Source organism: Colossoma macropomum, unplaced genomic scaffold (genome assembly GCF_904425465.1).
Source record: "Colossoma macropomum unplaced genomic scaffold, Colossoma_macropomum, whole genome shotgun sequence".
Taxonomy (NCBI): domain Eukaryota; kingdom Metazoa; phylum Chordata; class Actinopteri; order Characiformes; family Serrasalmidae; genus Colossoma; species Colossoma macropomum.
The window spans coordinates 52,000,801-52,022,736 of NW_023494789.1; the positions used below are offsets into that span (position 1 = coordinate 52,000,801).

General features: G+C 39.7%; 1 protein-coding gene across 5 annotated transcripts in view; it reads left to right on the forward strand.

Moving 5' to 3' along the window:
* mtss1 (MTSS I-BAR domain containing 1) overlaps positions 1-21,936 on the forward strand; it is a 121,255-nt gene that overhangs the window by 76,883 nt on the left and 22,436 nt on the right. For all 5 annotated transcript variants that reach the window (XM_036571594.1, XM_036571595.1, XM_036571596.1 and 2 more), the window contains exons 5-6: positions 46-137; positions 4,588-4,662. In XM_036571594.1, coding sequence (XP_036427487.1) covers positions 46-137; positions 4,588-4,662 — 167 coding nt within the window. The remainder of the gene's footprint in view (positions 1-45; positions 138-4,587; positions 4,663-21,936) is intronic.

A 21,936-nucleotide genomic window follows, 5' to 3' on the forward strand; every position in this document is an offset into this window, starting at 1 on the left:
TCTTTCCTCCCAGTTTCATCAGTTTAATTGATCTTTGTTTTGTAGGGCCCTCATGGATAACCTGATCAGTCCTCTGGAGCTGAAGATAGAAGAGTGGAAGAAAGTGGCCAGTCAGCTGGATAAGGACCACGCCAAAGGTACCACCTCAGCGCCACCTTAATCTGCTTACTGGATGCTAAATGTGCCACATTCAGACTCCCTTTACTTACCTCATTACTGCGTTCAGCTCTTTATGTAATTGATCAGTAGTGCAGTAATCACCTTAGTGGACTTTATTCTTGCCAGTAGGACTTTTAAGTCACCACATGAAGGAAACCTTCACTGTTTACTCCATTTGTATGAAAATTAGCTCAAGGCTCTGAAAAGGAACAGAAAATCGGCTCTGAGCTGAAACACTATTTTAATGTCTCTTCAGGGTTGGGGAGCTGAGGGCCGGAGTCCGGCACAGTTTGGTGCACTTTTTTTGTCCTTATTTTGTTAGTCTGTTCACTCGTATTCATGGTGTTCGATTGCGTCGTTAAGAAGATCACGTCTCCGTGTTGGTAGGTGAGCTGTAACTCTGACTGTGCTCTGTTCGAGCTCATCTCATCACCATTACTGCAGATACAGCCCTGCAGGTGGATAAACACCAAATTAAGAAGACCAGGATGACCACAAACACATGAACAGATATGTAGACGCTTTAGATGCGTCTCCAGAAAACACTACAAATGTCTAGCCTGCACATCTCCAGAGTTCAGAACATTCCAGTGTGAGATATTTTATAAAAACTAATAAAAGTGGATCCCAAAACGGACAAAGCTCTTAAATAATAAACTCCTACACAGATATAAAGCTGAAGTTTCTTATTCACCAGCTTCTCATTTGAATTTTCTGTTCCACCTTAAATGGGGATGCAGTGACACTTAGGTACCTTAAACAAAAGTTGGCGATAATGAAGCAGCTTTACCTCAATAAATACGTCAGTTTGCCTCAATAAATGCATTAATTTAACTCAGTAAACACATTAATTTACCTCAAATACATCAGTTTACCTCAATAAACCCATTAATTCACCTCTATAAAGGTAATACTTTACCTCTATAAATGCATTAATCTGCCTCATGTATTAATTTATCTTAATAAATGTATTAATTTACCTCAATAAATACATCAGTTTACCTAAATGAACACATTAATTTAATGAGCAGCTAACGAGCAGCACAGCAGAGCAGCTGTTGATCACGTCTCACTGGCTGATCTAACGCCGCGTCCCAAACCACAAAATTCTGTACTAATTTGTGCACTTCTAATGGGATGTGCACTATTTTTACACACTATTTAACGGGCTAGTGTGCAGTTTGGGATGCTAAGATTATTACTTAGCGAAAAATCTCCGTTTAGATTTCAGCTTTCATTCATTAAACTACAGCAACAAATCAAATGAAATCAAGTCAATTCACTGAAATACTTATTACAGCTCTGCTGGATGAACTTGAAGTTGCCAACCAAAATGGTGGCAGTGCGATTGTGACGTCATCAGTTGGGGAATTGGTTGTGATTGTGTTTGTGTGCTCAAACTGCAAGACAAGCAACCATCATTTCTGGCATGACAGAAATCCGTCCGATAATCTGAGCTCAGTCAGAGCTCGTTTGTCTGGTTAATTGGGTATCACTTCCCCTCACACTGCACAGCAAACTGACCAATTACACTGATATTCGGCCTGATCCTAAAATTCAGTTGGCTACGATCAAATCAGGCTTAGACTCTTTAACTTGGTGGAACCACCGGTCATATTCTTTACTTCATAACTTTAATATTTCATAAGCTACGTTCAAAAGGTGGGGGTCATATGAGAGCTGTAACTGTCTTCTTTCCAGTCAAATAGATGAGTAATGTGATTTTAAAACTTTATAAGCTGGGAAAACACTGAAAGTCGCTGCTACTGATAGCATGATGACGGTGATATATACTGAACTCCAGCAGAGTCTGACACTCAGAGATGCAGCGCGAGTGAACGAGATGCACGTATGGAACAAACGACTCGAGAAATTTGGATGAGAAACAACATCCAGCTCCGCTTTTGAGCCAGAGAAGCTGCTGTGTGCTGATGTGTTCACGCCACAGGTTCATCTGAACACTGTTCAGCTCTGTTCTTAACTATTTTGCACAATAAAGATATTTTACATTTGCCTAAGTTGTTAAACATGGTTATTATTACTAATGCAATAATAGTAAATACTAAATGCATATAGTAAATAAACAGAAATAGGTTCTTAAGCGTCAAACATATATAATCCAACAAGTAAACGCCATCTAGTCAAGCTGAATGTGTTTTGTTTGTCAGACAGAACATAGATTTTACCAAACCCTGATAGTAAGAGGATGGTGGACCACTGTCGGCCCACTGATGGCAAAGCTGGCGGTCCACTGGCGATGTGCTCAGCGTTTTCCAGGCAGCCCACCGGTGGTTACGCAGAGTCATACACAAAATTCCACTTATCACTCCTTTTCCATTTACAGTCTAGTTTACTGATTATTCCTTCCTTCCTTTCTTTAGTTATACTTTGTAAATGTGTTTAGTAAATAATTTTAATTTAGTACAGTGTCAGCATTTTCTGTAAAATCATTTATATCAGGCCTAATTGTTATTTTTTTCTCTGTTGTTTGTAATATTTGGTTTTTTTTTTCTAAAATAAAAGTCTCTGTAAATTTAAATCTGTTTGAGAAGATAAAAAACTAGTTAGAGCTTGTTTGCAGGACAGTAATCTGGGTGGTCTGAGGGTGGACCAGCAGTGGCAACCAGTCAGTGGGGTGCCGACCTCATTAAGCTAATGGACCGATATACGCTCGCTATCTGGGAAAATACAATATTATAAAAATGCAATTGTTTAAATATCAGTACTTATAGGTCAGTTAGGTCAGATAGTGTTAGTACTGGTATCAGGATATCAGGTGTCAGTATCAGTAAAACTGTGGTGTTGGTGCTTCTCTAGTCTTACAAAATTTCTTTTGTTTCCTAGCAGATTTCTGTGTATTTCTGCTTTTCGGTTTTGACCTTAAAGCTGATTGGGTGCTCTGGTTTGTATTACGGATGTGAAGTGTTACCGGACTCACGATGGTAGTCAGCAGATATTTGCTTAAAAGCGAAGCGGAATTGGACGGATGTTTACTTTTGTCTGATATTTCAGACTGATATGTGGTGTGTTTATTAGACACCTGAAAAGCAGAGTGTTTAGGTGACGCTGGGTTACGGCACTAAAATATCTGCATTTTATTCATTTTACTGCTTTTGTAACACAACAGAAATACATGATATTTCTCTGTAATACTAATACAGGTAGTAGAAATTAAGTCCCAGTCTCTGTAAACGTGTCGTCATCGGCACGTGAAAAATATCAGATATCAGGATCGGCGCGTCCCTGCCTAATACCCTTTTTTTTGCAGCTGTAGGTAAGAAATGAGTGCTGTATTTGGGTCACTCTACAGAAACGTCCATTTTTGGGTCCCTAGCATTTACAGATACATTACACTTGAAAAACACGTTAGGGTTACAATTTATTACTATTTTAAAATAAAACAATGTTATTTTAACAATTACACCTTCTTGACCCTCAATTTAGCAATATAGGTTTTTAAATCAATTATATAGAATTCCAAGCACCACAGAAGAGCTCGTCCCCACAGTCGTGTGTGAAGGCTGAGGCCATGTTTTGAAGAAAAAAACAGGTTTTTCTGCAATTTCAACTACAATAATCTATACATGACTATGGAATATATGATTTAAATGACATAAAGAAAACAAATGCCAAATAAATAACATAAAATATATAATGAAAGTTATTGTCCCCAGGAGTCGTGTCACTGGTGTTACTGCATAACAGAAAATCTCTTATTTTGAAATAAAAGTCACACTGATGACATCACTCGACTTCCTTTTACCTGTTTTCTGAGGATCTATGAAGAAAAGCACGTGGTGAGTCCACTGTGTCTTTCAGTTATCAGAGATTTTCTCATTCAGCTCATGATTTCATATGAAGCTTTTAGCTGAAGTCACTGGTGTGACCGACTTTATTCTGAGGTAACTGTGAAAAAATAGAATACAAATGGATTAAATTCCGTATTTTAGTGGATATTCCATGATTGACATGTGGTTTGATGCTCTGTAGCAGTTATTTTGTAAAATGCATTTTTCATTAATTGTCTTTGGTGTTTCCTTTATTATGTGTAACACCAATGAGGATCAGTGACACCAGTGACCCCCATGGAGAGACAGAAAAGTGTACATTTCTGTAGAATGACCCATTTATAAGGTTTACGGTCAGAATCTTTGAGAAAATCTCACAATCCAAAACTTATGTTGCAGCTCTGGGAGACCGGCATGAATTATTGATTGGCACTTAACTCTGCACCCAGTCTATCAATCAGCGTTCAGATGCATAATGGGTTATTTATTTATATGAATGAGCCGTTATAATGTACATCCAGGGGTATTATTATCTCTGCATGAATAATTTATTATTTTTTTTAACCATGCAGGCTCCCACTGTATTCATCAAGGTTTCAGCTACTGTCTCACAGTATGACTTACTTTGTTTTATTTTTAGAGTACAAGAAAGCGCGAGCAGACATCAAGAAGAAATCCTCAGACACAATCAAGCTGCAGAAGAAGGTGAAAAAAGGTAAGGAGAAGTAAGAGCGATATATGAAGTAAGAGAGGAAATATGAGTAAGCGCCTGGAGGGTAAGATTACAGGAAAGACAGACTGAAAAAGAGAGAGCAGACTGTGACCAAATATAAGGCTGAGGTAATGAGGTGCGTGTAGATACATGGCCGCACACATGCTGACACACTGCCCCCCCCCACGCTGAGAACACAATAGCACAGCTGTGATGACACCCCACCCTTTGTTGTCATGGTGCCACGCCCTTGGCCAGTCTGTTTCCTAGTCATGCTGCCATATAAGGTAGCCAGAGAGATCTGATTCAGCTCACCTGTGGAACCGTAAAAGCTGAGGTCAGCATGTATGCAGGCTATAGTCTGATCCTGGGAAGAAATGGCCAGACAAGCCAGGCCAAGGCCCCTTTTCAGTTTGGTTACTCTATATCTGAGCAGTGGAACATAAGAGGGGGTGCGTTATTGCAGGTATCATCACAGCCATGATTTAGACACAGGCCAGAGGCAAATATGGTAGATCATCATTATTCATAATAGCACACAATCTCTAGTGTTCTTTTACTTCTATACAACAGTTCTGCAGAGTTAAAAAGAAGTAAAGCAGCCCTGAACGTTGTGTCAGATGTGCTTTAATATCGGCAAAACCTTCTGTCCAAAAAGTAGTTCCCTTTTGCATTTTAGGGCGTTGAAACTGTGAATATAAGGTTGAGCTCACCTTTTCTTCATTTACACTTAATAATCTGATAACTACAGAAAATCAGATTGTGTCAGTAACCGGTTCAGTGTGTTTACACTTAATAATCTGATAACTGTAGAAAATCAGATTGTGTCAGTAACCGGTTCAGCGTGTTTACACTTAATAATCTGATAACTACAGAAAATCAGATTGTGTCAGTAACCGGTTCCGCGTGTTTACACTTAATAATCTGATAACTACAGAAAATCAGATTGTGTCAGTAACCAATTCAGCGTGTTTACACTTAATAATCTGATAACTACAGAAAATCTGATTGTGTCAGTAACCGATTCAGCGTGTTTACACTTAATAATCTGATAACTACAGAAAATCAGATTATGTCAGTAACCGATTCAGCGTGTTTACACTTAATAATCTGATAACTACAGAAAATCAGATTATGTCAGTAACTGCTTCTTTGAGTGTTTATGATTCTATATTGAACTGTTGTCTTTACTAAGTGTGCTCTAGTAAAAGTTGAAGTATAGTGTTTATTTTATTTTCCAGTTAAAGTTTACAAGGACTTGTTTTTCTTAAGTATCTTGTCTTAAAGAGACTGGAGCTTCAAAATGAGTTCAGTTGTTTGCATTGTAGATGTTGAAGGTGATTCTGTAGTTAAACCTCTTGGAAACACAGCCGAGTAGAAAGAAGTTTAATGGAGGTCAGTCTAGGATACAGTGACACACAGAGAGAGAGAGAGAGGAGAGAGAGGGAGAGACTGAGTGGGAGGGAGAGAGAGAGATGTGTGTTTATGGATACACTCTGTCATTACGGCCGAGATAAACCACTTCAAACATGCGTGTAGCAGTCAGAGCTCTAATGGCATCTTTCTCATCCTCACGCGCACACACACACACACACACACACACACACACACACACACACACACGCGCACACACTGACTCTGCTAGCGGTCTGTCTGAGGTTCACTTGTAAAGTGTCGACACCCCTGAAGAAACCATCCTCTGCTCTTTTTAACGATATATATATATTCTGCATCCGCCCTCGTGCTACGGCCTCGTCAGCCGTTCCAAAGGAAGTGAGATTTAAAAAGAACCTGAAAATATCTTGCGCTGGACAGACGTTCCCATCCAGCCAGCGGTTCTAATGACTCAAACAAGGCAGTGTTGTGTTAGAGCGTAAATTAACTTCGTGGAAAACTTAATTTTCCTTGTTTTTAGTAAAAGGAGTTTGATGCAGTGTTAAAAGTTTCAAAGCGTATTATTCACTCTCCAGTCCATACAGCCCGTATACAGAGACTAAGCCTTCTAAACAGTAATGTCTCGGAATCGCCCACCAATCCGATTAGAGTACTTTAATACTGAGTATCGCCCGATACCTGATCTTTGTGTTTTCATCCGTGTAGCTGTGCAGTTTAGCTAAGCTGGGCTGAGTGTGCTAGGCTGCCAAATAATACTACAGTAAAATAACTTCATTTTTAGGGCTTAATGTAGGGCTGGGCAATATGATGATATTTAATTGTTATAAATTATGTCACAATATGCTTTTCAGAGAATATCGTAGATATCGTCTCTTCGCAGTATAACATGGGACAAAAATCTTTATAGTTGTAGGTTTTTAAAGTATTTTTTTTTAAGTGTGGCACCACAGGTTCTATTTTGCCTATGTTCACATTTCCAGGCTGAAGTGGCACAAATCAGATTTTTTGCCCTAATGTGACTCAGATCTCATGTTTTCAGGGCTGTGTGGACACAAAAATCTGATCTTCAAATCCGACCTGAGCCACTTTCATGTATGGTCCTAGATCGAATATGTATCCGATTCGTGGCCATGTGACCTTAATGTGACGCTCAGATCGGAATTCATATACTTTTTTTTACCACTGCGCTGCGCCATCATTCAGCGTTACCATGGCAACAGCGCCGAACAGAAGTTAAAGCCTGTAAACGGTGGAAAAGCAGCTCATCTCACCTTTTTCACCTTCGTCTCGCTCTAATAATGAAGCTGAGAGCTGATCAGATTTAATGATCTTCTCAGTGAAGCTCGTTCTGCTCGTTAGTTTGTGCTGATGATGATCGTGATTCATTCACGTGATGTTACTGAGTAGGATGAGCTCATGAGGGTCATTTCAGGACGCCGGTTCGTCACATTAATGACAGATTTGAGTCACCTACCTAAATGAGTGTGAACCATCGTGTCAGAGAGATCGGATTTGAGCAAAAAATCGGATTTGAGCAACGAGGCTTGTAATGTGAGCATAGCTTTTGTTAGATAAAAACTAATTCTTACGATGTGTATCTTGTATTGTGAAAATATCTTGAAATATCGTCGTGTAATATTTTTTTGCCATATTCCCCCAGCGCCTGTGTATTGTGAGAATCTGGGCTGATGTATTGTTTTTGCCCTCTTTCTTCCTTAAATTATAGAAGTATTATTTTATAGTGTGTTTAGTGTTGATTCAGGTCTAAGCTGATTTACCCACCTCTAATGATTTGACCACCAGTTACTATAATATTCTGCATCAAAAAGTGATTTTTTATCACTTATTTTTTTCCCACCCATGTTTTGATATGTGTGTACTACACTTAGAGCTTTTGTCCCCTGGACTGCTTTTTTCAAATCATACAGTGTGTGAATACACCTACTCCTAACACTGTTTGTGTCTAGAACCAGAAGTGCTGTGCTGCTAAAGCAAAATATTTCCACTAGTGGTGAGCGATTATTCAAAAACATAAGATGCTTGGATGACATTTTGGCGATGCACTATATGCTTCACAATATTTTGTTTTTCTGAAGTCAGAACAGACTAGCAGTGCAACTTTTTTTTATACTAGCAATGTTTACTATCCAGTGTGGACCAGAGGAGGATGGGTTCCCCTTCTGAGTCTTGGTTCCTCTCAGTGTTTCTTCCTGTTTCTCTTAGAGAGTTTTACCTTGCCACTGTCGCCACTGGCGACGCTCATGGGGGCTTGGACCCGGATTTCTTTCTGTAATGCTGATTTCCTTGTAAAGCTGCTTTGTGACAACACTTGTTGTAAAAAGCGCTATATAAATAAATTTACTTACTTACTTACTAAAAATTCTGTAAAAAAAACTAGGAATACCAAGTTTTTTATTTAGCACATTTTTGTTTATTTTATTTTACTCTGGCCAGTTTTACTCTGTATTTTTATTCACAGACTGCACTAAATCCAATTACAAAGACGTAACTATGGCACCATTTTCACCTGGTATTAACATGTGTCCCAGATGATCTGATCATAAGTAGACAGCATTAAGTACAAAAGGGGTACAATGTGTGTCATTGGGTTACAGTGAGAGACGTTGGGATCCAGTCACCCAAACCTCCTTCGGCACTGCAGATTACAGGTTTTCCTGTTCCACAGTGAAATAGTGAACGCTCGGACATGTGGACGTCTTTGTTGACTTGTGTAAGGAGTAATTGTTGAAGGTTAATGCATCTCATATTGTGAAGAAACAACACTTTCTCAGCTTGAATTGAATTGAGCTAACATTATTCCTGCTGCATCCAGCCTGGAGATCTTTTAGTTTAAACTACATGAGTGAGAGAACTTAGTGTGGCTAGCCCAAAGGAAGTGGACACTTTTCTTAATTTCCTTTAAGCAGGGGTAGACGGATATTAAGAACTTACTCTGTCCACTCCAATCCCTCAGCCAGCGGATCTTGTGGGGAAAAATTAGGAGTGGCCACGGCGACTCATGACTCCTGGCAGTGGATGGTGTTTCTCCAGAATATCCTGTCTTCTGTTTGGGTCTTCAGGCTTCCAAACAGCTGGTTATTAATTCCTCTCATTGTCTCAATCCATCTTGTGGCTGGTCATCCTCGTCGTCTTCTACCTTCAGCTCTTTCAAGCATAATGATCTTTTTCAATGAGCTGTTTTTTCTCAGAATGTGTCCGAAATAAGAGCTTCAGTTTGGTTCTCTGGGCTTCCAGTGAGAGGTGATGCTTCATTTGATTGAAGATCCATTTATTTCTTTTCTTTGCCGTCTGAGGTTCTCTCAGAAGTCTTACTTGTTTATTGTCCAGCTTTCACATCCAAAAAGAACCACAGAGAAGAACCACAGCCTGGACAGTTCTGATCTTTTTACAGACAAATTGTTTGCGTTTGAAGATCTTTCCATGTTCCTTCATCCTTGTTTTGCTGAGTTGCCGATATGTGCCGATTTCTGAATCCTCTGTTGTTGATAACTGATCCAAGCTGTCAGTCATCTCCATATCTTCTCCATCAGAGGTAAAGTAAGTCCCATCTTTTCACTCTGTTCCTTAATCTTCGTAATAAAGGCCTTCAGGTCTTTCAGGTTTCCACTATGAGTGGTGTCACCCGCACATAGAAGGTAATCGATGATTTTTCCACCAATCCTGGATCCTCAACCATCTACCTCCAGTCCTGCTTTTCTCATTTTATGTTCTGCATACAGGTTGAACAGGTGTGGTGATCGTGGGCATCCCAGTCTAACTCCTTTGCCAATGCTGACCAGGCCACAGAAATGAGATATATACAATGTTTGTCTTACATACAATGTGTTTACATATAGCAAGCAAGCTTTAGTACCAGCAATCAGTTATTACTTTAAATATACACTATATAAACAAAAGTCCTGGGACAGCCTTCCTAATGGTTGAGTTCAGGTGTTTCAGCCACACCCATTACTAACAGGTGGATAACATTAAGCACATTGCCTTGCAGTCTCCATAGACAAACACTGGCAGTAGAATGGATCACACTGAAGAGCTCAGTGGCTTTAAACATGGCACTGTCATGGGATGCCGCCTCTGCCACAGGTCAGTTTGTGAAATTTCTGCCCTGCTAGATCTGCCCCTGCCAACTGTAAGTGTTATTACTGTGAAATGGAAACATCTAGAAGCTCAGCCACGAAGTGGTAGACCACACAAACTCACAGAGTGGGACCGCCAAGTGCTGAAGAGCACAGTGTCTATCCTTGCATCACTCACTATAGAGTTCCAAACTGCCTCTGGAAGCAATATCAGCAAAAGAACTGCATGTTAGGGGCTTCACAAAATGGGTTTCCATGACTTAGCAGCCGCACACAAGCCTAAGATCAGAATGAGTGGAGTAGAGCGCCGCCACTGGACGCTGGATCAGTGGAAACGTATTCTGTGGAGTGACGAATCAGCTCCTCTATCGGTCAGTCTGACGGACGAGTCTGGGTTTGGCGAATGCCAGGAGAACGTTACCTGCCTGACTGCACTGTGCAGCTGTAGAGTTTGGTGGAGGAGGGATGATGATATGGGGCTGTTTTTCAGGGGTTGGTCTAGAACCCTTAGTTCCAGTGAAGGGAATCTTAATGCTTCAGCAGAACAAGGTATTTTGGACAGTTGTACACTCTCTTCTGGATGAATGGACACAAATTCCCACAGACTCTCCAAAATCTTGTAGAAGCTTCCCAGAAGAGTGGAAGCTGTTAGAGCTGCAAAGGGGGACCAACTCCATATTAATGCCCTATGGGATTTAGAATGGGACTCCTGTAGCTCCTGTAGGTATAATGTGTAGATGTCCCAATACCTCGGTCCATGTAGTGCATTTATTTAATTTCACATTAATTAACAATTTTATTTTATTTTTTTAAAAATATTCTTTTTTATTGTTAATATTTATATTGCACACATGAGCCATCGCGATGATTGTAGTTAAACATAATCTGATTAGTTTCTTGTCTGAACAAACAGATTTGTTAAAAGGTTAAGAATGCAAAGAATGCAAAGGCGGCTACAGGCTAGAGGCTCTGCATTTTTAGTGGACAAAATGTGAGGTGCATTTATAGCTCAAGGCCACACGTACATAGACAAAAAGGAAAGTTCCTCCTGCTCCCCCCTCTTCTACTTCCTACCGTTGGTATGTCCTCTTTTTCACTGGGGAAACACCCTGCGGTCTTACACTCCCTGCTTTATGTACTGTATGTTTCAGCCACAGTATACAGAGTCACTGTGGTCCAACGTCTCAGCATTTCAGTATAATAGAAGCTATTTTCTGGTTAATGAATGAGGACGGAGATTAAAGAAAGAGAACCTGATTGTACGTTTGCCCTTCTGAAGACTAAAGAGCAGAAAAAGTGACTGAGCTTTCATGACCTGCAAGCTAAATTACCAAGCTGTAGTTTTAAGGAGTTAAAAATAGTTTCACTTCTTAAAATAGTCCTTTTCAGCACTGCATGTTCAAAACTATCCAGAACCTGTTTCTAATGAGTCCAGCTACTTTAAGGTCACCCATTGCTGACACAGCGTGTATAATCTCCAGAGAAAAGCTCTGGCCAGTAGAATGGGTCACACAGGAGTCTAAGGTCTCCATGCCCAATGCCAAGCGTGGGCTAGAGGGGTACAAAGCCCCCCAGCATTGGGCTGGGCAGCAGTGGAACTGCGTTCTCTGGAGTGATGGAGCTCCATCCAGTACCTTTGGGATGATTTCCGAGCCTGAACTAATCATCCAACATCAGTACCTGATGTAGGGGTGGGTAATATGGTGATCTTCTATTGTTACTGTGATAAATTATGTGCTGTTCTGAGCACATTGTGGATATCGTCAGCTCTTAAAGAACTCCAACCTCGTTTCATTGCAAAGACAGCATAAGTAGTCCTGTTTATTTGGTAGACGCTGAGTAAACATTGTTCTCACAGATGTTAATCGTACTTTTTAATTGTTGCTGTGCATTTTTTAAATCAGTTTCAGCTCATCAAAGCTCAAAAAAACTAAATATTGAGATGCGTATCATGTATAGTGAAAATGTTTTCAAGTGTTGTGATATATCTTTGCCATATCGTCCCCCTCAGCCTGACCTCACTGCTAATGCTTTTGTGAATGCTGAATGCAATCAAATCCTCACAGCAATGTTCCAACATCTAGTGTAAAGCCTTCCCAGAAGAGCAGAGGCTGTTACTGCAGCAAAAGCCACATTAATACCTTTCATTTCAGAGGAAACGCTCTATAAACGTTTAGACATTTTGGCTCAGGTTCTCAGATTAAGATTAAGATCAGGAGTTTATTTTCGTGAGTACAGAGAAACAAACAGACACACAGCACAATACAACTGTATCCTGTACTAAAGTTCTAAAAGAGTCAGAAAAATAGAACAGTAAGAAAAATGCATATAAATTAAGAATATATATGCATATATATGCAGATATACTACACAGTCTGAGTGCGTTTGAAGTTGTGACATTCTAACAGGCATAAAAACAAATTATTGTTACTATATAAAAGGCACAAAAAATAGAATAAGGCAAATATGTATGAATGATGAATAATGATATATGTATATGTATTTTTATTTATTTTTTTTTCCCCTTTAGCTTTGATAAATTCTAACAGGCATAAAAACAGTAAAAACAGAACATACTGTTATAGTATGCAGTGAGAGTCCAGGAAACCCTCCAATAGTGTGTCTGTTTGTCCTTGGCCTCAGACACTAAGAGGTGAAAGTGACTGTAATTTGAACAGTGAGACGTTAGTCACCTTAATGTGTGTCAGACTGTCGTCGCTGCATCGAGACAGACAGTAGTCACTGAGTGAGTCACAGGCCTCTGGAGTCTGCTCGTGTGCACTGAGGCTGCAGTGTTTCCCCTACCGTTAAACCAGCGTACTCCATCACATTGCAATGGAACTGTAGGGCTGCTGAAAATTAATGGTCATAAGTGACTGCAATAGAGCTGATAAGCTTACTTGCTTGATATTAGTGCAGTATCACGATTAATTGATTGTTTTACCTCGATTACGATTAATGAACGATTTTGTTTGTTTTTTTGTTCATAGTTCACTGACAAGGTTTGTACTGTAAATATCTGCATATCTCAACGTAAATCGTCTCAACAACCAGTTTAGAAATTTCACTCGGCCTTTGCGTCAATCCAACTCGACGTTTGTCATACTTTCGCGCTGCTGAGACTCAAACATTTGGGGTGATATTTCTGTACAAAAATGATAAGAGACTCATCTAAAACCCTCCGTGTTTGAAGAAATTTCTAAAGAAATGTCCGAACGCAGCCGTTGGAGAACGAGGCTGCAGCGTTTTTATATAAAAATGTAAATATTGTGACATTGTGTTTAATGAAAATTGCTTAAAATCTTATTTTTGCCATATCGCCCACCTAGAAAGTGTGAAACTAGGTGTATTAGCAGGTGTTTGATGACACCACGTTTGCACAACAACACTGGTAGTTTTCAAAAGATTTGCCACCCGGCCTGACTAAAAACCCAGGGGGAGCCCTGCGCTGCCGCTCTTATTTCAGATTGACAAGTTAATCATCTTGATTTGTATCCGCCCTGCTAGCTGTGATGGAGCTGAATTATTAAACTCCAGGCACATCAGTATTCTAATGTGCTGCTTGTTTTGAAGGGAGAGAGATACGAGGAAGAAGAGCTTCAGACTCTCTCTCTCTCTCGGTAGATGTAGGTCAGGTCTGTTTTCACGAGTTGATGTTTTTTTTGCCCTGATTGAGTTAGCAGTGAGGCCCTCGAGGCTTCTCAGTCGGGGGCCGAGCGCTGCTTCATCCTCGCTGCTTCTGTTTTGCCCTGAAACCTTCATCACAGCTAACTGGAGGGGTGAGGAGGACCCTCTTCATCGTCAGCCGTACAGTATCAGAGAACCCCCCAAACTGAGTGTCACTCAGTGTGGAGCTCTGAGCCTTTTTCTCTCAGTTTGTGAGTGTATTACATATATAAAAAAAAAAATATGCAGTATTTTTATTTTTTTTTATTTTCCCCAATTTTCTTTCCAATTTAGTCATATCCAACTCCACCCAGTAGTTAGGACTCCCCCAGTCACACGCTACCACCAGCGCTAGGAGGGCGAAGGCAAACACAGGCTTCCTCCAAGTCCTGTGAAGCTCCACTGTGTCTTTCGAGCTGCCGCTAAGCCGTCATTGTACAGCTCAACACACTCGGAGGAGAACGCTAACCACCAGGTCTGTTACATCAACAGCTGTGGACAGCTGTGCTCTCTTTGACTCCCGGCCACAGACGGCTGTAGCATCACCAGGGATCAAACTCACGATCTCCTGATGATGGGGCCAACGCTTAGCCAGTTGCGCCACTCGGGAACCCCATAATGCAGCTTTTGAACTTAAAAAAGCAAGTAGTCTGGTTGAAATCACTAAAACTGAACTCTGATACCAGGGTAGACGATGTGTCGCCCCACACTCACTGATGATGTCCATGATGTACTCAGACATGCTTATCTTGAAAGAATTAAACAGGTATAACATCATATCATCCAACTCTGCACTGCTTAAAAATACGCAGCTTTTAAACTTAAAAAGTAAGTAACCAGGTTAAAATCACTCAAACCGAACACTGATGTCTCAGTTTACCAATCTAAGCGACATGTCGCCCCACACTCACTGATGTCCATGTTGTACTCAGACAAGCTTATCCTGAGGCAATTAATCGTATCGTCCACCTCTACACTGTTTAAAGAAATGCAGATTTAAACTTTAAAAAGTAGGTAACGTGGTTAACTTGAAATTTTGTGTTCATTGAACTTGCAGGATCAAGTTAATTTGATATAGTATTAAGATTAATTTGTGGTTTACATTCGTTAACTTAAGGTTACAAGTTCATTTAACACCCAAACTGAAGTTAACCTAGTCAAGTTTTTTGAAGCTTTTGTAGCTTTTTAACTTAATTCATGGTGAAAGTGTCACAACTAATTAGGTCAGGATAAGCGTTTCTGAGTACATCATGTGGATCATCAGTTAGTGTTGCAGTATATTGTCTACATCAGTATATGTGATATCAGTTTTCAGTTGTAGTCATGTCTCAGTGATATAGTTAATAGATAATCAATTAAAACATTAAATGTGCCCTGTGTAAAAGTTATGGCTTATTTTATGTTCATGCATGTTATGTTTGTTGCAAACAGAAATTGTGCACTAAAATGTGCAGAAAAGATTGTATTACTTATTTTCACTTAGAAAATCAACTCAGCGTTTGACCGGGCTGTTCAGACTCGGCCGTGTGAGTGAACGTATATAAAATATTTCATCAGGCTGGGCGATAAAGCAGTACGACATGATTTTCACAATTGATGTTGTGACTTTCTGACTATTTCATGAGCATCAGTACTCAAAAAATCAGCTGCATGTTTTTATTAAAATTAGGCTCCCAAGTGAAGCTTGTTAAAGTTGTTGGGAGATCACGGGTTTGAATCTAATCAGCGCTGGGAGTCCAACTGAGCATAATCAGCTCTGCTGCTTTACTGGAAGTAGTGCTGCACATGTTGTAAACCTTGACTCAAAGCATGCCTGTACTCATACTGTTTGTTTTCTGCTTATTGTTGATCAGACACCAGATTTTTCCTTGTAAGCAGCATGGAGGGTCTTCCACTACATCTTTTGAGGACTGTCCTTACCTGTTTAGTAAAATTAATTAATTTTATTTTAAAATAAGTTTTTTAGTCATTAAAAGAGCCAAGACTGCTTTCTCCCTCGTAAGTGGTTGAATGTATGATTAGAACTAAGCTTAGGGTTATTCATTCATGTATTTACTCATTTATCTTTCCATCTTTGCAGTCTAATCTGAGTCAGTATGTCGTCACAGGTGTATTACTGTATGACAGTATTACAGTGTGGTGTGACTGTGTGGGAAACACCCTGCACACCTGGAGCTCACGCTTGTTGATGGAGGGAAGAGGTCTGCCAGTGACCTCATGGCTTTCACCTCAGCGGAAAGTCTAGACCTGAGTGAAAATACACTCGGCCTCCTCGCTCACCTCAACTGTGAAAAGCTTCCTCTGTCCTTTTTAGTGGAAAGTGTAACGAAGGTGTTTTCGGTCTGGGTTAGCGGTCGTGCCGGCACACCTAGAAGGCAGAAAACGGGAATCACTGTCTCTTAGAGCTGGACGATATATCATCTGTACTGGCATAACACGATATTTACACAGAGTGATATTGCTTTTCAGTTCTAGCAGTATATTTGATAGACATGATATAATGACCCTGAAGTAGCGTCGTCACGATTACTGTGTAGTTTGTTTTTAATTCTATTTGTTCCCTGCAGTCTATAGTAGCACTTCTTTCTGTAAATGTGTTTTCTATCTGATTAACATTTACAACAGTCCAGTTTGGTTTGTATCCAGACTGTTCGTATGCCTTATTACACTTACTCGATGAACGCACATTCCTCAAAGAAAAATGCTGCCTGACAAGGACCAAGTACCAACGAAGGCCTTTGAGTTTCACACATCAGTAAGAAGTGGTGACCTTGAGAAGCAGATCCACAAGCTGATGGAGAAGCAGGTCCTCCTGTGAGACTGAAAACCCCTCTAAGGGGATCGCATTTCCTAGCAGTATCATGTACAGTGAGAAAAGCAGCGGTCCCTCAAATGGAACCTTGAGGAACTCCAGATAAGAAACACAATTTCATTGTAAAGCACTGTGAGCTGCTACATGTATGAAGTGTTCTGTAAGTAAATAATTATTTTACTTTATTATTATTATTATTATTAATACTGTGTAAGGTTTCCTGTGGTGTAATTTTAGGAGAAAAAAAAACAAACAAACAGTCAGAACAAACTGTTTTTTCCAGAAAGGAGGTTTTTTTAGTGTACCACTCAGGAAGCTGATTATTAGTGCTAACTTATTAACTGTATTCATGCTAACTTAAATGTCATCCAATACCATAATATTATGGTATATTCTGAAAATATGTTGATATTGAATTTTATCAGTATATTCTTCTGGAGGTCCTGGCAGTGATAAACAATTATAATTTTATACAGATCCAAAGGGTTTATCCTCAATGTCTGTTCAGGATAATATGACATAACGATACAGACATTCATATAGAGTATCAGTGCACAAGAAGCATGAATAAGGAATCACAATTAGAATCTTTATTTACCAACCACCAGACTTCACTTGGTGCAGGTGTCAGCGTAAAATTAAAATCAATAAAATAAATAAATATAGATATACTACATAAACATAAAATGGACAATACACAAACTGCAAGTAAAAGGATGTGTAAAGGGAGTACAGATATAGTCGCGCACCGGAGTACTGAGGTACAAGATCTAAGAGAATTGAGCAGCAAATATAAATATATTTATAAACTGTATAATATATATTTATAAAATGTATAATGCAACAGGTTAAAGTGCGTATGTGCAGTGGCTACAGAAGAGGAAAATCTAAAGATACCTATGTAAATTAGGGATTATTGTATACACAGTGGTTATGTACATTACAGTGTGTGTACTAAAGTGCATGTGCAGCAGTTTAAAGCAGAGGGATGTGAGGAAGCTGCTCGTTTAGGAGGATGATGTTCTGGGGAAAGAAGCTGTGGAGGTGGAGGTTGGTACAGGTTGAGATGGAAACTGCTGGAAGAGAGTGTGACCGGGATGTGACGGGTCAGCCAGGATCTACCTGGCCTCTTCCTCATCCTAGAGTAAAGGTGTTTGAGGGTGGAGAGTTCACTGTAGTTTACAGTGTACAGTCTCCAAAGAACTCAGAGCAGTCGTAGATCCCCTGCATAGCTCAGCTTTGTTGAATAACTTGGAAACAAAGGTTAGCACTCTGTTCTAACTGCTAGCTACACAGCCCTGCCCATCAAAATAAGAGTCCTCACAACAGAAGGCTAAACTGAACTAACTCTGACGCCACAGTATCATTTCGTATCGGCTGCAGACCCCAGTATCGAACCCGATCACATCGCAGCAAATTTTGAGGTACTGAAAATCAGACCGGTGGCTAAAATCCATAGAATCAATGTCGGATCACACCATGATTAACACCCCTATTGCCAGTGTAGAGCTGGACCAGCAGTGCTTGAGGCTGCTCAAAGTTCCTGTTTTGTCGCTGTTGGGCCTTTCTTCACAGCTGCGCTGCTGCGTTTGTCCCATATTATATGACACTGTGATATTTTTCATATATTTGGAAAATATGATGATATTGACTTTGATCCATACTGCGCTGCACAGGCTCGGTCACTGAGAGTCTGCTGTATTTAGTGCTCACACATTTTCCACTTCATTAAAAGCTGCCTTAAGATCTTTGATGAGATTTCTTTGGCCTCGTTTTTTGGGTTCCAGCTCCTCCTGCCTCTCCGTTATTGTTGGCTCTGTTGCTCAGCCTTCGCTATAAAGAACCTTTAATGTGCAGCTGTGTCTCTGAGAGGGAAAGAGATTCTGGAAAAGGAGTGTTTAGTGCTGGCTTGTTTGATTTGGTGGAAAGTTGTTTTTTCTTGATGTTTTGAGTTTTATTGAACATGCTCAGGTACATCCATCGGTAAGCGTAAATATGCAGGGCATTATGTAATTTTAATGAAATTAGAACCACAGTATCTTCTGATGAAATGCAGTGATTCAGTTTTATGTATTTGCTGATTTTCTAAGTAAAAATAAGTAAATATGTCCTCTATAGAGAACTCACTTCCAGCAGCAGCTTTGAAGGCTGCAGTCCACTCAGGCAGAGTGACCTCTTTACCCTTAAAGTCAATAAAGTGTCTCTCACTGTCAGAGTTACAGAATTTACTGCTTAAATTAACCTTAGCTTTGGCAGAGAGCTGTTTTAGGATCAGGGTGATTTAGGGTACACAGTACACAGGGCTGGACAATCTGAGGACAAAATCTATTTTTTTCTTGCGATTCTAATTGTGATTATTTTCTGTATGTCCTCGCTGTCCACAGAAAAACAGGTATCTCCAAAATAGTTACTTCACAGGAGAGTGTACTAAGAGTACTAGAGTACTACTAGAGTTCTGTATAAAAAGATTTGCATAACTAAATGGTTCTCTGTGTGGGAAAATGGTTCTTCTGATTGATGAAGAATGTTGTATATGGTTCTATATAGCAGGGTTCTTCTTTTGTTACAAGCTTGGCGTTGTAATGATAGCAGAACCCTTTTTGCTGCTATAGAACTATTCTCAAAAAGGTTCTACATAGAACCTTATACAACACATTCTCCATAAATCTGAAGAACCATTTCACCATGCAAAGAACCATTTAAGCTTGTAAATGGTTCTGTATAGAACTCATGGCTCTGCATAGAGCCATCGCCTTTACTAAAGAACTCTTGAAGAATATATATATATATATTTTTTTTAAGTGTATATATACTTAAATTTCAAATTGTGATTTTGATATGAAAACGATTAATCCTTATACAGGTTGTTGATGGATGATTAATTGCAAATGTATGTAGCTAAAATCTAATTAGGATAAAATCCAGATACGGGACACAGGAAGTGACCAGGTGTAAACGGGGTCTAAGGGTCACCATGTATATTAAAATAATTCAGAATAATCCGTCAACCAAGAATATCCAGCCCGCAGCGCATCCTGTGGTCAGAAACAAATCGCCGACTAGGTCTGTAACAAGTATTACATAATTGCCTAATTGCAGTTTTGATCACTGCAGTTATTGAAGCTGATTGTATCATATTCAGTCGTTAGGCTGCACAGTCATGTTATGCTGCAACAAACAGAATGTGGACTGGGTGTGTCGGATTGAGGCACATGAAGGTAATTAAACGAAGGCAGTAAATGCATTGAGACATGATAAAAAACAAAAGTTTGTGTGAGTGTTGATTCGACAGTATGACCAGTGTTAACTGTTAAAGGGGAACTCCACCCATTTTCAAAAGTTCTGCATAAATAAATGGCTAATTTGTCAGCAGAGTCATTCAGAGTGGTTTGGTGTGAAACGCTCTGTTCTAGATAAACTTACCGTGTCAGAACTGTTCACAGTGGTGTTGATAGGAACCAGACGTCCACCTCTAAAAGCTCCCTCACAGAAAGTTCCTACATGAAATGGTTATGAATTCACTGCCTGATGACTGAGACACTGTTTTATGATAGTTTAGAGAAGATTTTACACAAAAACATGTTGGATGACGTTGGATATAAAGCCATTTTATTTACTTATTTACATACAAAACCACCAGTGACTCTGTGCGTGTTTTATATGGAATGTTGATGATGGTAAAATAGTGGAATATCTGGAATAATACGTTCTTTGGGGACTATTTTGCCTCACAGCACTGTGCTTGTGTACCACCACAAAGAATGGATTAAAACACATGTATTAAAATATATTTTAGGCCAAAACGTTTTCACAAAACTATCATAACTTTTTAAAACAGTGTCTCAGACATCAGGCAGTGAATTCATAGCCATTTACTGTAGGAACTCTGCGAGGGAGCTTTTAGAGGTGGACGTCTGGTTCCTATCACCACCACTGTGAACAGTTCTGACTCGGTAAGTTTATCTAGAACAGAGCATTTCACACCAAACCACTCTGAATGATTCCATTTACATCTCAACCATTTATTCATGTAGGATTTTTTTAAAAATGGGTGGAGTTCCCCTTAGAAAAAGTATTGAATTTGATTTTGAAATTGTGCAGCATTTGTGTTATTTGTGAAAACATGGTTTGTGGTTACTTTGAAACCTTTTTATTTGCAGAAAACTGAGCGAATGAAGTCACGTGTATGAGGAGTTGCCCAGAGCATTTTAAAAGCTTTTAAATGGGTCTTTCTATTGTTTCTGGGGCTCTGTTTCTTACACAGTGATGGCTTATGGAGGCTTAATTAGAGGTTATTAAAGTGCCGCATGGCCACATTGCATTATGTCACATTATCCTTAAGGGACAGTTTAAACCCCTTTGATCTGCATGCTGTTGTAAGTGTTCACCATTGCCATCATATCAGAGCTGAAGGGCTGATGTTGATGAAACTCAGTGTGCTGAGTGCTGGTGCTCTGGCGGAGCTGGTTTTAAATGGACTGTTTTTTTTATTTAAATTTTACACTAAATGGGGATCTTACACAATACTGTAAACCATTACCAGAACAGAAAGCACATTTACAGAACTAAAACTGCCATTTTGGATTTTAAAAGGATATTTCAAAACAATCTGAAGCCTCCAGTAAATGACCTGCACTGCAGTCAACTCTCAGGTCCTGGACAACATCAGTGAAGGACATAGAATAGAATAAAAACCTAAAAACAAGCTGCCTTTTTGGTGCCATAAAGGACCATTTTCAACAAGTTTCTGTTCAGAACCATTTACAGTGCATTCTCCATTAATCTAAAGAAGCATTCACCATGCGAACAATCATTTAAGCATGACATGGTTCTGTGTAGATCTCTAGGATCTAAATAGAACCATTGATTTTATTTAAAAACCCTTGAAGAACCAAGGTGTTTTTCTGCCGGGTGGAAAAGATTGAGCCGACCGTCTTTTGGTTATTGTTAGTAACAAGGCTGCTGAGATAGACATGTTATTGTGTGTGTGTGTGTGTGTGTGTGTGTGTGTGTGTGTGTGTGTGTGTGTGCTCACATGACCTCCTATAGCCTACACGCACACACACAGCTGTTGCGATGCTGCTGGAATGTTTAGAATGTTCCTCGTGTATTTTTACTGAGCTTTGCTGATGCTGAGCCAGCGACACTCGCTCAGACTGTAGGGCTGAACGATTTGGTGAAACTTCATAATTCAGAGTTCTCTGATCAATACTGTGGCTGAGACATTTGATTTTTGAGACATTGTGATTATTTTCTATAATTTAAGATCCCGACCTGCTTACCGATCACAGTGGTGGTGATAGGAAC